This window comes from Clarias gariepinus, chromosome 10 (genome assembly GCF_024256425.1).
Source record: "Clarias gariepinus isolate MV-2021 ecotype Netherlands chromosome 10, CGAR_prim_01v2, whole genome shotgun sequence".
NCBI classification, from domain to species: domain Eukaryota; kingdom Metazoa; phylum Chordata; class Actinopteri; order Siluriformes; family Clariidae; genus Clarias; species Clarias gariepinus.
The window spans coordinates 16,671,280-16,688,539 of NC_071109.1; the positions used below are offsets into that span (position 1 = coordinate 16,671,280).

The 17,260-nt window shown below is 39.1% G+C and overlaps 1 protein-coding gene across 1 annotated transcript; it reads left to right on the top strand.

Annotated features, from left to right (window-relative positions):
- Positions 1-1,500: 1,500 nt before the first annotated feature.
- Positions 1,501-16,956, top strand: xkrx (XK related X-linked). The gene is made up of 3 exons (XM_053505288.1): positions 1,501-2,698; positions 14,047-14,312; positions 15,308-16,956. The coding sequence occupies exons 1-3, from the start codon at positions 2,289-2,291 to the stop codon at positions 16,084-16,086; spliced, it is 1,455 nt and encodes a 484-aa protein (XP_053361263.1). The 5' UTR covers positions 1,501-2,288; the 3' UTR covers positions 16,087-16,956.
- Positions 16,957-17,260: the final 304 nt, after the last annotated feature.

A 17,260-nucleotide genomic window follows, 5' to 3' on the forward strand; every position in this document is an offset into this window, starting at 1 on the left:
TAATCCTCTTGAATCAAGTCTGTGGTGTCTGAATGCTATCTCTTCAACAGAACAGATTAGACACGAGCAAAATCTGACCTTTTGGACAAAGCAGTTAGCATGGTCAATATCACAAATTTGCGTACATAGTACAGAATTAAATACAATTAAATATTTAAGATATTGAACATTTACTTTATTTCTTTAAAAAAAGAAAAGACCAAATATGCATAGCTGGACAATAGTTACAAGCTGTTGCACAGACAGTCCCTTATGGTGTGCGTGTGCAATATGAGAAGGACAAAGTAAAAGATGTCCATATGTCCGAGGTCTTTTTTGCATGTACTGGTATCTTAGTGATTTTCAAAGTGTGAAGTAGAACTTCTTTCTATTTAAATTTTTCTGTGCTATTTGGATTAAAATGTTCATTATTTTCAGGTTCTGTGACATGACATGTGACTAGATCAGAAGTCAGTTTATAAGTGTAATATTGCTGACTGCAAAATATTGCATATGCTCATGATTTACTTCATTTTTATTTTCTTGTCACAGTCAGTCATATAAAGCAATTCACTGCATGACATACAGTGGATGGTCCATTATGATATACAGTATAAATCTTTAAGTAAATAATTAAGTTGGTAAAGGTGGCACGGTGGCTTAGTTGTTTGCACCAATGACTTGCAGCTCCCAGTGGTTGGTAGGTTTTCTCTGGATGCTCCAGTTTCCTCCCACAGTCCAAAGACGTGCATATTAGTTTAATTGGTATCTGTAAAGTTTTTCTAAAGTTACGTAGTAGGAGAGGCGAGTTGCTCGGTCTGTCCGCTGTGCTTCGGTAAGCTTCTCTGGCGCCAGGAGAGACTCAGTCAAACACACACACACACACGTTGTCTGTCAGAAAGGTCTCTGTTTATTAACAGCAAAAGATGGGGTTTATATATGTTTGACCAAACGCCTGTGCCATAGACATATGTTACTACAAAGAACATGAACCATTGTAAATGTCCTGGTGAGATCCTGAAGAATCAAAGGAGAGGAAGATAGAGAGGTGTCCGTCCAGAGACAGATCACAAGATGTTGGCTCGAGTTAGGGGGAGAGGGGTAGGAGACAGAGGGGGAGAGAGAGAGAGGGGGAGAGAGACATGAAGAGAGAATAGGAAGGTGAGCGTGGGAGCGTTCACACCTTAAGGAGCAGATGCAAGAGGAGACAGGAAGATAGCAACAGGAAAGATTTAACACGTTAATATCAGATCTATGAGGAAGAGAGCAAGAGAGTAGAAATAACTCCTTTATATATAAAATAATTCTAACAGTATCTCTCTGGATTACCTCTCTTATTTTTTGTAAAGAAGTTAAAACAGATCCATGTTTTCTTTTTCAACCCATGGTTGAAGTCTGTAATGACTTTAAAGCCTAAACAAATTAAAATGCATAAACACAGTCGGCTTCAATTAAAAGAAGTACCAATATAATTTAAATACGATTAAATACACTACTAACATTAGTTCCAGTTTGGTTAACAAATTATATTTTTATTTGCGCCAGTTTTGTCTAGTGTCGAGAACGTAATGGGTTATTTTCATTATTACGTTTCTTTATAGCACGTACGTAGCAGTCTCAAAAACGCTGAAAAAATTGTCAGGAGTAGCTTTAGCTTAAATAAGATGTTGCGCTACGTGTTAAGTTGAAGTGATTTCTTTGTCATCGCTCTGGATGTTCGGTGCCGAGTGGGAAACACTCCTTGGCGCTTTAACCGTCGGGCGCTAGGACCCGCCGGAGCGCTAAGCAAAGCAATAGCGCGCTGTCAGGAAACGCGTGTTGAGACACACCTGGTTGTGCTGATCATAAACAGCAGGCGAACAACATAGATTTCTGGGAATTCTGTCGTGGAGTTTGAATGGCACACTGACATACATTACTCGGATGCGCGGTTTTATTTTAATGGTATGTTTAGCAGGGGCTTTGTGCTCGAATAACCCTAGTTACAGTGCGAAGAGACCAGAGCCTTGAGAGGACGAGACGTTTTGGCAGCGACGGGAATACCTCGGGCTGTCGACTACGTGTTTGTCTTGTTCAACTGTAACTTGAACGGTTTATCATGGATCTCTTTAATTCGAGTGGGCTATCATGAAGACAGTGTCTGGGAAAATAAGGGCCAGATCAATCTACTCCACTGTGTCATCCAAATCGCTGGAATGTGGAGTTTCGATCAAAGCCACGTGAATCGATTCAAGCTTTGACGAACACTCCTATTAGTCATTTTTTCGCAACCCCACAACGTGCGTTTACGTGTAAAGGTGGCAGTGGTGATGTTAATTGACATGAAAAATCACGATCACAACCCTGAGTCTGTAAAGCAGCTGAGCTCGGTAAACAATATGGACGAGACGGTGGAGGACGACATCTCGGAGATCCCTCAGGTCACCGTGGTACCGAATGAAAACGGCGTTGTTATGGTGATCAACCACAGCAAAATTCTTCCCCCGTTCAGCGTGGTGTGGGCGACTGTCCTCTACTGTGCTGAGTTTATATGCGCCTCTGTTCTGTCCAGCATGTATCACAAGAGCAACGATGTAATATGGATGGGTTTGACCATTACATTTATCCTGGTGCCTTCTGTGCTCACTCAGCTCACCTTAACTTTCGTCCATCGGGATTTGGGTAGAGACCGACCTTTTATGCTCTTCATGCACCTGCTCCAAATGGGACCGATCATGAGGTAGGTGCAAGACGCCAATATGTATCACGTGATCAAAAGTCGTTACAAACCAGGCATACCGTATTTGCAGACGCTATGGGACACATAAGCAAACTACCAAAAGGGTTTACAATGCACTGACTTCTACAGAGCCTGACCAACGTACAGTAAGCTTTAAAATCTTTGTTACACAATTATTAAAGCCAAAATTCCAGCGTATAGGGCACGTCATGATTATTCACATGAAAATGTACCAGCTGCCGACAACCCCCAGTCACGTGATCACCCTTGCGCCACGCCTGCTGTCCGTCAGTGCCAGCGGTCAGTCAGGTTCCGCCTCGGGCTAGATATTTAGCTGCTTGATCTCAGTGTAGTAGTTTCTTTAGAGCCGCGAAACACACCCTATGCAAAGCAGACTTCACGTGTCGCTGCCTCCAATAATGTGTCACGGCTAAATATATAGCGCGAGCAGTATTGCGAGAATTGCACAAAAAGGCGCTAGAGTTTGCCGAGGGCAGAGGCAAGTTTCTGCAAACCTGCCGTCTCAGGCTTTTTGGATCACTTTCTATTAACAAATGTGTGCTGTCATGAGCAGCTTCGCACTCAAATTGCACAGCAAATAAAAGGCATGGGAATTATTAGTGTTAACCAGATAGAGACTACTATAGACAATATAAACAGCTTTAGCACAAGTTTGTCAGAGCCAAGTAAAGGGATGCTACAGATGGCATCCTGAGCTTTATAACCCCCACAGTAAAACTAACGCATGCTCAGCACAAGCACGCTGAACAAGGTCGCGCATTGTCATCTACGTTCGCTTAGACACGCAGGATGTTTCGACCTAATATGGGTAAAACCAGTGTGCTTTGGTGTTTCCATATGCGAGGTCGCTTAAAACTGTTCCCAAGTGCTTCTTAAGCCTCTTTTGGGCAATTTGGATCGCGGACTTGATTTCGCGCATGCGCTGTGCCACATACAAGGTTAGTGCACATGAGGACAGTTAAACAGTCTAATCTCTCTCTCTCTTACACACACACACACACTCTCTCTCTTAAATGTTTTATATTGTTATAAAACACAATTATATAATGCCTTATTATAGGCTATCTCTGACTATAATAACCAGTAACTATAAGCTGTTCCAGTTTCTTACAGTTACAGTAGCTTTTATTTTACTTTCATAGTTTTACTTTATGTACCTATTGTACAGGAATATATTATGCACATGGAACTCAAATTAAGTCTAGAGATATTACTTATTATTTATTCTGTTTCTTAAAGTTTAACAAGTTGGCATTATGACTCCAAACTCTTTAAAGTGCTAGCCTTGTTGAAGCTTAGCAGTTATATTTAATGTTTGGTGAAGAGCTTTTCTGTGAGGTTAAGTCTAGAAATTAAAACCTAATAAGAAAAAATTGCTGCCAAGGAGGCAGGGGAAAAACTTAACCATATTGACATATAACAAATCTCCACATATACCAGTGTACCAGACTGCATCATCCTACGTATATTGGCAGCATGGTGGCTTAGCGGTTAGCACTGTTGCTTTGCACCTCCAGACACGGGGTTCGATTCCCGCTTTAGGCCTTTGTGCATGCAGTTTGCCAGTTCTCCACAAGCTGGGTTTCCTCCAGGTACAGTCCAAAGACATGTAGATAAGGCTAATTGGCATTTCCAAATTACCCATAGTGTGTAAATGTGTGTGCGCTGCGATGGATTGGCACCCCAAGTCTCCTCCGATAGGCTTTAGGCTTGCCTACAACCCTGTATACAGGATAAAGGGGTTTCGACGATGAGTAAGTGAACTGATATTTAAACCTGCAAATAATTTAATAGAATAAAGACAGCATTTAAAAAAATAAGACAGCATTTTGATTTAAATATGTGAGCCTTTACTGAAATAATTACTGCAGTTTCAGATGATCAGTTCTTCTCAGAACAGCCATGTCGGAAGACTAATCCTGTGGTTGTGGAAAAGATATTACTGTGTTTCACAAAGGCCAAATTATTGTCTTGCGACAATAAGAGATTGCTGTAATTACTGTAATTGGGTTTAAAAGGAAAGGTAGTGGTGAACCTCCAACATTGTGGAAAAAATGTGGTTTAAAAAAAATCATAAATGACAGTGATCAGAGATCACTTAATGCTCGGTGAAGTTGCATCATTTAAATGAGGAGTTGAAATCTGAACAACGTTTAATAGTGAAAATAAGAGCATTTTCACACACACAGTTCAATCAGAACTCACAGTATTGGTACAGCTGTGTGGCAATTTAAAAACTACTTGTTAGTGAGACAAGTGAGTCAATCATGAATGGCATAATTATTGGACTTTGAAGCACAATTGACCCTATTTCAGAGTGATGGGTGTCAAGGTAAGAATGCATGTCATCTCGCAGCGATGCATCCATCATGCGTAGTGGACACTGGGGTTGCTTGAGTTGTTTATGCCTAGGCTTAGCAATGTTATATGGCAATAAAATGAACTCTGCTGATGACCTGAATGAACTGAATGACCAGGTTCACATCAATGGATGGCAATCAGTTGTAGTTACAGTGGTTCTGTAAAGATGAGAAATCATTTTCACACATGAATTAATCATCATAGAGTCCTGAAACATGATAAAAATGATGGCTTTCGCAAAAGTGTATTAAGTCGCAGAGAAAACTAACATCTGATCCAGAGTGCCTGTTTCTGTTTGGACATGCCTCCGGTCAGTCATTTTAACTATTGGAGACCATCTTGAAGGAAATAGCACATTTTGCCTAAAAAAGTTTGCCGCGCAATCTGCAAAGAATTGAGTTACGGGTCTATAATTGTAAGCTCACTTATTATTACTCACTGATATTTAGGATTTATTTGTCATCTACGTATTTTCAGACATCATTGATGCATGTTATGAGCACTCCCTTTGAATTAACATCTATGAGTAACTTTTTATATCAGTTTATTTATTGTTGACACACAGCAATCTGCATTCATTTTATGTGTTCACCTTCACTCAGATATAATTATTATTATTTTTATCTAGAAAAGTAAAATATATTTTAGCACAAACAAAAAGCACATTTTGACTTGTTGCATAGTTAACCCATTTCAGTTTCCCCTTTTAGATGCACACGTTGTAACAATAGAATAAATTATCACATGATAACGGTCAAGTTTCATTACAACAGAAGATTGAGAATATGCAGTGGCAGAATTGATCAATGAGTTTGTGTAATGGTATGAAAATTATATTTTTATAAAATGTATATAGAAAATATAGCAAACCTAAACTACTTAAGTATTAAGCAATAACCAAAATGGAAAAACCTTTATTAGGATTTATTAGGGTTTCCCTTCTTTGCTGTGCTACTCTCCCCCACTTCTCTCTCTTTGCATCCTCCTAAACCTAACCGACCCTCAGTTTTTCGTGTATTATGTCAAAAGAGCACATATTGAGTTAGTTTTTCCGAAATGTACATAGAATCTGAAAAACTGTGCAGAATGAGGACCTGGATTGATCCATAAATGCAATTTATATAAAGCTTTGTACTGGTTTAGTGGCCACCTTTGCATGAAGAATCCAGCAGATAAATTTTGTCATTTTTGGATTTTAATAAGTACACACTTTGGATTAACCTTCCTGAAATGTATGTTGTTGTTGGACTTCCATAGAGGGGCACAAACAGCTTGGCACAGGTTTTATGTAATGTTAGATAATTATGTAACTGTGCTAACAATACTAAAATTCTAGAGAACTTGTTATAAATAAATTAGAGGGTTGCAAGGCACTCATCCTCATTAATCTGTATAAATAAAATTTAATTTCCAATGCTGTATATTGCGTGGCTGAATAGCTGAGTGAGCGAAAAGCTAAGTGCTAACACCACATGGAGCGCCGACTCTAGTTACAGGCACAGTGTCAGTGTAAAATAAGCCAGTCGGGATATGGAAATCTGATTGGAGATCTGAATGCTTTTTGTTTTAAAGCTGTGACTTGGATTTCTAACATTTGAAAGGTTTTGTTGGCCAAAGCTTGTGGCTAAAATGCTAAAAATAGGCATGGAGACACAGAGCTCTGGCGCTTGGTGTGGTAACAAGCAGTGTACCAGTTTAGCATTATGTCACTCAAAAGTGAAATCTCCTCATGGTTGATTTTAATAAGCTGAGTTTCACCTTTTATTGTTAAGTGTAAGTCTTTGAGTGAGAGACTAAGCAAAAACTAAATGCTAAAAGCCAACTGTCTTATGTAGAACACTCTCCATATATCCTTATACAGAGTTCCTTTTTTTACTACTTTAACAAGCAGATTTGATAAAACGATAAGAAGTCATGCAGGATAAATTAAATAACACAATAAAACACAATAAATTATTGCCAAAAATCAAATGAGGTGCTAATCTAAGGGCTGTGTGAGAGGCTAAATAAAAGGCAAGTGAATTGAGGGAAAAAAGTGTTAGGCTGCTAATAAGATAAAAGTAATTCTGTAGTGTGTAGTTATTTCTGATATTAGTATGGGGATTGGATAAAGTAGTGGTACATGACTAGTCTTGGTCTTCAAGGAAGTCTCAGTCATTCATATTCTGTTTACTGAGAAGCAATGACTTGATATTTTTTGTTTCCTCAAAACACCATTTACTAATGTTGAGCTGTATGCGAGAACACACATTAGGACAAGTAACTGTTCACCAATGTTGCATAGTTTTTGTGTTTAAACTCATTACATAAGGTTTTGGCTTTTAGTTCAAGTCGTTTAAATGTGGTTTGACCTGCAGTTTGATGTTTTGTTCCACCTGGTGTGTCCACACCCTGCATGTGTACTTGCACTTCCTTGTAATGTCCTGAAAGGAGAATATACATGAAACCCAGTGTGTTATTTCTGATGACACATCAGGCTGATATTTTATAATGACTGCATCAGTTGCGGCAGTAGTGCTGAGTTTAAAACACGGTTTGGTGAGAATGTTTCACCAGCTTAGTTGTGTGCTTACTGTACTACAACACAGTTGCCTACAATCATTTTGAATCAATTAAACCTTTAGTGCTTGTTCCAAGTGTGGATATAAATGAAAGGGTTACATCAGGAAGGGCATCTGGTGTAAAATCAGTGTCAAAATCACGTGTCAATCAGATGATCTGCTGTGGCCATGCTGTGTAATGTGAGCAGCCAAAAGAACAACAGCATAGGCATCTGCCTTCATGTCTGCATGTAATGTGGGTGTGTCAGTGTCACACAAACCAAACGAGTATTTGCAGAAAAAAAGGATTGCAAAATGAGCTGCCTCGGAGCCAAAAACAAAGAAGTGTTCCTTGTTTGTGTTGAAAAGTTCTTAAAGGAAAAGAGAAACCGTTGGTTATCGTCGGTTATAACAGAGGTCCTGTATTAAAATGTCATGATTCAGATCTTTACATGTTCAGTCATTGCAAGTCTATAAAAATAAGCAATTTAAAATTTCCATAGCATTTCTGTAATATTTATTGTAAATTTTTAGTAACTATGTTAAACATGTGGACAATTTGTTCTTTGATGGCCTTTTATATTTTCTTGTATTTGTATGCAATACAAACATCACTCACTCACTCATCGTCTATACCGCTTTATCCTGTATTCAGGGTCGTGGGGGGCCTGGAGCCTATTCCAGGAGGCTTAGGGCACAAGGTGGGGTAGACCCTGGGCAGGGTGCCAATCCATCACAGACAAACAACAATGTTTAATCACTCTTTAGTGAAACTTTATTTTCATGCTGTCTGTCATACTGTGTTTTCAGTTTGGGTATTTTACATGCCCTCACGTTGGACTGCTCCAAATATGTTTTCTTTAGCGACCCATGATAAGACAAACTGGTTTTAAACATCCCGCAGGAAGAATAATTATATCTGTCCATTCATCTTTAAAGTTAAAATTTTTATAGTCTACTTTTTTAGTCTACTTAATTTTTATAGTCTACTGCTTTTCTTGGAGTTAGCCATGCTTCATCACACTTTTCAATTCAATTAAATTTTATTTGTACAGTATACATCATTTGACATTGTCGCAAAGCAGCTTTACACAATCAAAAGAATTATTTAAATCTTTATGAAATGTGAATGTGTATGAATCAAAATGATAAGACTGTCCCTGGTGAGCAAGCAGAGGACGACGGCGACAGTGGCAAGGAAAAATTCCCTGAGGTGGTAATCCGGTGAAAACGGATAGCAGAGCTGCATTAAACTGGATTGATCTGCATAAAACTAAACTACTTTTGTTTTCATAAAACTACTTTTGTTTCTGTTTCTTTCACACACTCTGTCTATACATGGTAAACTATTGCGATGATTGGCTCTGTTGAGTGATGCATATAGCCACGCTCACCTTAAGGGGAAAAACGCTAAATTAATGGTATCTTAATTATTCTCATTTATCAGAAAAGTATCAGGGTCTGGACAGAACTGTCACTTGGTCCAGATCCGGACATTAGTCCGCCATGGACTGGTTGTGTGATGCCATGGTTGATAAAAACATGCTAATTGAAAAGCAAATGTAGTTGTATTAAGTTGTATCAAGTGCTTCATGCATTGGCTAGGGTTGGTTGTCCTTTCAGCTAATCACATTAGGGGTTTGCCATAGTGGAGCATCCAGTCCTCAGTTTTGGTTTGGGCACAGGTCTTGCGTTGATTGCCAACTCTGACACAACCCTCATTTTTATCTGACCACTGTGCCATTGGACAAAAACGGGTTCTGTATGGCAGGTGAGAAGCTTATCCTTGGCCCATCAATGCCCTATGTATTGATTTCAACTGTGGTCAAATCCACAGTCCTAGCAGAAATGTCATTTTGACAGCTTTAGAGTTTTAATAATTGATTTGCCAGTTATATCTTGTCTGGGGCCCATAAAACCCTTGAACCAGATGCCTAGGGAGGGGCTTGACATTGACAGGTGGTGGATGAGTCATGGAACGTTATTCTTAACTAATTTACAGGTGGCGTTCCACCTCCATGAATTCAATCGATCGCGAATTGACAGATATTTGGAAATAAATCCAGAATAAAATTGTGAAAGAGAGTGAGCTACAGTCAGACACCTGTACTCACACAAACACAAAGTCAAGCTTAAACCTAACAGAATCAAAGTTCATAGCCATCTGTTTAGTTGGTTTTGTTTTGTTGCGCAGTTCATTTTTAACATGATTTAAAGCATTGTACACTGCTTTTAATATTTTGGGAGGCACTAGAGCAGCCAAGCATGTATCTACATGAAAGAAATATAATGCCTCAGCCAAATTTTTATATATCTCATGAAATTAATTCAAAAGTTTACCTCTGTTTGTTAACTGTCAAAAACACATAGTTTTTAAAACTACTGGATGATTGTAAATATCTAAATAAAAATTACATCCATAGTTATATCAGCTGTGGTAAAGCAGAATTTATTTCTTTACTAGTCTTCAGTGAAGTGTCTTGTGGGTGAAAAGCTGCCACAGATGATGGCTGCAGCTTCCACAGACCTGCCATTATGTTTGGTAACATCAGTCAAGTCATCTGTTCGAACACTTTTTCCATCTACAAATTATAACAAGTGTTTTTATTAAATAAGGTTCAACCATTTTAGAGAAGATGGCTATTAATTGAATGCAGGTCAGGCAGGACATACAAACCAGGGAAAAACTATTCAAACAGCAACTCCACCAGCAACTTTCATAAAAGGATGTTACTTGGGAAAAATATAACTAATATAAATCAGTTAAAAATATTTAATTGTTGGTTCACTATTACAATAAAAGAGCTCCAGTTCACCTGGCAATCAGCACAACTACTGAACTGAACTGACACTTCTATTAAAAAAAGATTTCTTAAGGAAAAAATCTGTATTCCTTTATGTGAATATTGCCATATATCCTATAAGTTTGGCAGACAAAATTTAGGCACTCATTTAGGCATGTAGACATGGTCAAGACGATCTGCTGAAGTTCAACATAAGCATGAGGATAAGTTGGTTTAAAAGGTGATTAAAGCAACTTTGAACATGGCATGGTTTTGACAGTATTTCTAAAACGGCTGATCTACTGGGATTTTCATGCACAGCCATCTCTAGGGTTTACAGAGAATTGTCTGACAAAAAGAGAATATCCTGTGAGCAGCAGTTCTCTTGGGGGAAAAGGCCTTGTTTATGTCAGAGACGAATGGCTAGACTGGTTTTACTGGTTTTGACAGAAAGGAAACAGAAACTCAAATAACATCCCATTACAACTGTAGGATGCCAAAGAGCATCTGTCAACACGCAACTCATTGATTCTTGAGGCAGATGGACTACAGCAACAGAAGACCACACTGACTGCTACTGTTTAGAATTTGGTGTAACTGACTGGTAAAGCGGGTGACTGACAGTTAGTACAATAATTAACAGGTTATAGAAGTATTTTAAAATTCTTACCGGTATCATGTAGCAAATAAACCATGGAGGCTGTGGACAGTCCTGAGAAACGTATGGGATTTACTTTATATTTCTATTTATTTTGCTTTAGAATATCAGATAATATCTGGGTTTCTGGGTTAAATTCCAAATAGCATTAAATTGAAATCAAGTGTGCAATGTAGTGTGTACAATCCCTTGTTCCAAGCACCAAGTAGTGCCCTTGATCAGGGGCTAGAAAGAGATTTGGGATCAAATGGGATTTTTGGATCAGCCTTGTGTTAGAAGCTAGTTTGCTTTGTAGCTCATGTTATCCATTAACAAAAAAACATGCACAGTTGAGATGTAATTCGGAAAAAAACTTGTCAAAGGGTTGCTTAAAATGAAAGTGTTATCAGACATGGTTTCTTCAGTCAGGTTTTGAATGTGGATTTTGGCAGGCAGTCCCTCTTTTCAGTACAGCACTGCCTACTTTGTTAGTTTGGCAATGAACAGTTGGTCTATGTAACAATTATTATAACACCTGTGATGCTGAATGATATGTAGTTAAACATCACAGTCGTATTATGAACTGCATCTCATTCAATCAGATTACTTAGTCAGAACTGTTTATTAAAAATAAATATATTATCAACATACAGTTGTGCTCAAAAGTTTGCAAACCTTGGGAGAATTAGCAAAATGTGTTTTTTTTTTTTTTGTTAATAAAACATAAAAGCAAAATTAATAAATTTTATTTACTTAAGTCCATTTAATTTTTTTTGACTCTGTAAAGCTGCTTTGGACAATGACCATGGTTAAAAGCGCGATACAAATTAAATTTAATTGAAATGAATATGTAAGGCATAAGCACTGTCGCCTTGAACCTCCAGGGTCCAGGTTCGATTCCTGACCATGCTCAAACCCCATCTCTGTGTGCTTGGAGTTTGCATGTTCTTGCTGTGCTTGGTGGGTTTCCTCCCACAGTCCAAGACATGTAGATTAGGCTAATTGGTGTTCCCAAATTGCCCGTAGTGTGTGAGTGAGTGTGTGTATGTGTGCTCTGCGACGGATTGGCACCCTGTCCAGGGTGTACGCTGCCCTGTGTACCCTGCCCGCTCCAGGCCCCCTACGACCCTGAATACAGCATAAAGTGGTATAGACGACGAGTGAGTGAGAGATGTAAGGCATAACAGAATGTGAGACTGTGGTGACCACTCCAGAAAGTAATTTGTGTTAAAATACCTCCTTATTAAGCAGCATTTGTCTCAAAGTTGTTTGTAGGTTTTTCTTTGCGTCCTGAACAATTCTTCTGGCAGTAGTGGTTGAAATCCTACTTGGTCTACGTAACCATGGTTTAGTACATTCCTATCTACCAACCTATACCTATATACCTACCTATGTATGAGCTGAATGCGTGCATTTTCTGTCTGATAGAGCACATCTGCACACTGGAATGTTGTGTTCTTTCAGTATGACTTGTCCATTCATGCCTTGGGATGTAGCAGATTGTATTCACCAGTGAGTTAATAATTCCGATGGGAAGAGTTTTTTAGACTGAAGAGCTGCCAAGTGAAGTGAGGGCTTCTTGTAGAGTTTCAAAGCACATTGCAAAGGTAAATGATGCAGTTATCATTCTGCTTGTGTTATATATATTAGATAGATAGATAGATAGATAGATAGTTCTTTCTCTCTCTCTCTCTCTCTCTCTGAGTTGTGTCTCAGGCTGCTTTTACACTAGGCACAATTGATTTGTACCACGTGCCCTTCAAATTTATCAGCTATGGATGTGTACTTCAGCGGATGTGGGATTTGAGAAAGAGATTTTCACTAAGACAGACAGCACTAATGATGTGGTGTTCCAACCATCGGTACATTTCCTGTTTGGCTTTCCTATTTTGTTCCAGTACGCCATACCATGGGTGAGACCACCTTTTTAAGCACAGTACGATGATCCGTGCCCGGGCAAAATGTGGACTGTTCACATTACGAAATTTTCAGGTCAGCTGTATTGGGATCCAGTTGCTTTTGTGAAAGCATCCTCAGTGCTCTCAAGACTTACACAAGGCTGAATAAAAAGCAGTTCATAATGTATTTTCCAGTCTGTAGCAACTAATTTCAGGGCACCCAACCACCTACACACACACACACACACACACACACGGAGGGAGAGCGAGAGAGAGATTTCTCTGTGAACTCCGTGAAGGACTGCTAAATATCATCTCCAAAAGCTTGATAACAACAACAATGTACACGTGTCAATGAGCGCCATTAGCGCTTTGAGTAGGTTGAGACCGGGAGCGTGTTCAATTCCTTTTTATGCGATAGCGACCTCTAGTGTCAAATTTCGAAAATAGTTTATTAAATTTATCAACAATTGGTCATTTTTATTTTAATCTAAGAAGAGTACCTTTTACTTTATAGCTTGTTGCAGGCGAGCGAAATCGCATTACCACATAAAAAAAAAAGAAATATACTATTTTATTATTTTTTCTAATTCAGCGTCACGTACACCACATGTGAACAGTTTGGACACACCTTCTAATTCCATTTTTTCCTACATTGTAAAACAATGCCAAAATGTGCAATAATCACCTCTGAACAGTTGATATTGAGATGTGTGCTACTTCTGCTCCGTAAAGGCTTCATAACGGCTCTAATCTGGGGTGCTGTTTAAGGGTGATTTTAGGTAATTGGGTGCCTGATGAGTTTTTGCAAATGCACTTGACAATATTGTTCCTGCAAGAACTATTCCATAACAGCCGTCCTTCATCTTAAAATGATAACCGATTGTTGTTGATGATGATGATGTCACTTAATTACCTCATGCCATATGTGTTATTTCATAGGTTTAAGAAAATCCAGTATTGTTCTAGAATGTAAAAAAATAAATCCAAACTTTTGACTGGTACTGTACAGGACTTGTGTCCACTCTCTAGGTTATAGTGTAAATAGATTGGTGTATGAACTGCAGGTTGCATCCCTGATTAGACCTTCTCTGTATCCTCCTTACAGGTGTATAGAAGCTTTGATAGTTTACTTCAAGTCAGGGAGACAGGAAGAGCCGTACGTTACCATCACAAGGAAGATGAAGCTAAAAAATGGAAAAGCTGTTGGCTCCCCTATGGAATGGGAAATTGGGCATTCAGAGCGCAAGCTGGCAGTCCACCGTGATGCCTTTAAACGCACAGCTGTCATCCAGGCATTCCTTGGTTCCACACCTCAGCTCACTCTCCAGCTGTATGCTGCCATTCAAGAGAAATACATACTTCCTACTAGACGTGAGTTTTATTCTGGGTGATCTTGTTGAGCGAAAGGGGAGACTGGTGGAAGTTATGTGTAAAATAAATAAATTATATGCATTACTGAATAATTAAAAGATAAAATAATTACTTCAACAGAAGTTTACTAAACTGTTACAGATTTTGTTTAAAGTGCATGAGCTGATATTACTGATGTTAGTTTTTCACCCTCATCTCGAGTAGGTATGTAATTACTCCAAATCATGGTCTACAAGCTGGGTTAAAATTAACTAGGGAATATACGCTGTAGTTCATCCAGTTCAATCTGGTTTTTAAGTTGATGCTGAGAGATCAGAGTCATCAGCTTGAAATAGTGAAATAAATAATTTAATTCAATAGGCAACGCATAATACTTTCCACTTAACTGTATTTAATATTATAATTGATTACTGTTTAATAAGGACAGCATGGTGGCTTACACTTGCACCTCCAGGTTCCTTTGATTCCTGCCTCTGTGCATGTCTCTGCGGTCTGTGTGCATGTAGTTTGCATGTTCTTTCCTTCCTTGGTGGTGTTCCTCTGGGTACTCTGGTTTCCTCCCACAGTCCAAAGACATTCAGGTTAGGCTAATTGACATTCCTAAATTGCCTTTAGTGTGTGTGTGTGTGTGTTTGAGTCTGAGCCCCCTGCGATAGGTTTGCTCCTTGTCCCTGGTGTACCTCACGTTGTGCTCCAATTCTCCTGGGATAGGCTCCAGGCCCCACTCGACCCTGTATACAGAGTAAAATGGTTTGGCTATGAGTGAGTGTCTAATAAAATAAGGATTTTAATGTAACTATAATTTCATTTCATTTGTTTTATTATGGTTATCTTAAGCCCTTTCTTCCTAAGAGCCTATTCCCGTCAGTTTAAAGTGAATTACAGTAAGAAAAAAGTAAGGATAGACTGTCATTCTGGAAATTCTACTAAATAAAAAAATAAAATGTTGCTGTATTTTGCACTAAAGTGCTCCCTCCCCCCTTTTTTCCCCCCAGTTACCCTGATGATCATCTCCCTGATATCAATCACATACGGGGCGCTGGTGTGCAGCGTTTTAGCAATCCAGATCCGCTATGACGATTACAAAGTCAGAATGAAGATCGGTGCATATTTGTGCATGGTGCTGTGGCGTGGCTTGGAGATCGCCACTCGTGTCACTTCACTGGTACTCTTCAGCACAGCCCTGACCTTCTGGGTGGTTCCTGTAGGTCTGGCGAACCTGCTCATCTTCTTCTTCCAGCCGTGGGTGGAGTTCTGGGCACGAAGAGCCTCGATGCCTGATAATTTAGAAAATAACCTGAGCAAGCTTGGTACGTGCGTGGTGCTGTGTATGGTCACACTTCTCTACGCCTGCATCAACGTTTTCTGCTGGTCGGCTGTGCAGCTGAACCTGGCTGAGCATGAACTGATAGAGAAGCAGCCTCGCTGGATTCACCTGGCCTTATACTATACATTTCGCTTTGTTGAAAATGTGGCACTTATTGTTGCCTGGTACTTCTTTAAGTCAGACTTTTATGAGTATGTGTGTGCACCACTACTTGTTGTTCAACTGATTGTGTGTTATGGACTCGCTGTGCTCTTTATGTTGCTCTTTTACCAGTTCTGCCACCCGGCACGCAAACTCTTCAAGCATAATGTGGAAGACTGCCTGCGTTGTGCTTGCTGCTGGAGAAAAGAGCACACGCTGGTTCCACAGGTTCCACCAACCCCGGACCTCACTGTTCAGCAGGGGGTGCGAGAAACTGATATCTTGGAGGAGATGGAGGCAGCTTGACCTGCCTCAGTAATCCATTTGTTCAGATTTGGCCCTCCCAAGTTTAGCATATTTGCACGAATCCACGATCAGGAACATCGTGTGAGCTTCGATAAGGGCAGTGTGAACTATGCAGAAACTGTTGTAGTTCATTTTAAGAGTCCTGTGTGTTACTAAGAGTTAGCTCAGCATGACTATTTTGAATTGCCTTGAAATGGCCTTGAACAACAACAACAACAAAAAAAACGCCTCACTGCTCTAATTTTAGACTTCACTACTTTGGTGTGTATTGACAGGGAAGTGATATTGTAGTTACCTGTTTTTTTTTTTTGTTTTTTTTTTAGCTGCTACATACCAAAGAATGTTGCAAAGAATAGGATGATTCACAAAGACATCCTTTACAAAGGGCTGAAATGTGAATACTTAGCCCAGGTGTGTTGGAACCAGGCCAGAGGTCTGAATCAAGGCTCAATGAAGTTTCCGTGAAAATTTGGGGCATCCCCTGCATTATGTAAAAACAAAAGCCAGCCATTCATTCCCGTCAAGTGCCCTTTGAAACTTGCGTATCTCAGAGATAAGCTGGGAGGCCTCCTGTGAAAATATTTTTTCCTGTAAGTTATGGAGGAAGGCAAACACTTTAGGTGTGAGCATTTACCTTAGTTTTAAGTAGCTATAGCGGTATTTCCTACGGGATTAAAACCAGAGAGATGTCCGTTTAAATTAATGAAGTTGGTTTTAAGTGCCGAAAATATAAGATCTTAACTTTTGTGAGAATTATTTTTTTGAATGTTTTTTTTTGTTGTTATTGCTTGTTTTGTGCCTGAAATCCGTGCCTCTGCTTATGCTGACTTAAATATAATATTAATAAAATATTTTGAATGTTTGACTTAAGTGCTTTCATTTTTTCATTTACAGAATAGTGTTGTTTCTTTTTTATTTGATGTAAACAGTTATAAACTGGGAGTTTGCATAAACTGTGTTTCAGGCCAAAGTGATTGTGTTTCATGGGGTTTGACTGGTCAGAGCACAGAGGAGCTCATTCCCCACATTGTGTTTATGTGAAAAATGTGACAAAATCTTTGTCATATCATGTGATAAAGGGGATTATAATATCGTGTTATAATTTTACACTGCTTTACTAAGAGAATTTTAATTTGTTAATAACTGTTGGGTAATTGTTATGGCCCAATGTTGG

Excerpts from the sequence above, each read along its gene's own strand:
- xkrx (XM_053505288.1), top strand. The coding sequence starts at position 2,289 with ATGTTAATTGACATGAAAAATCACGATCACAACCCTGAGTCTGTAAAG. Across the intron at positions 2,699-14,046 it reads CAAATGGGACCGATCATGAG|GTGTATAGAAGCTTTGATAG; the intron begins GTAGGTGCAAGA and ends TCCTCCTTACAG. Across the intron at positions 14,313-15,307 it reads ATACATACTTCCTACTAGAC|TTACCCTGATGATCATCTCC; the intron begins GTGAGTTTTATT and ends TTTTCCCCCCAG.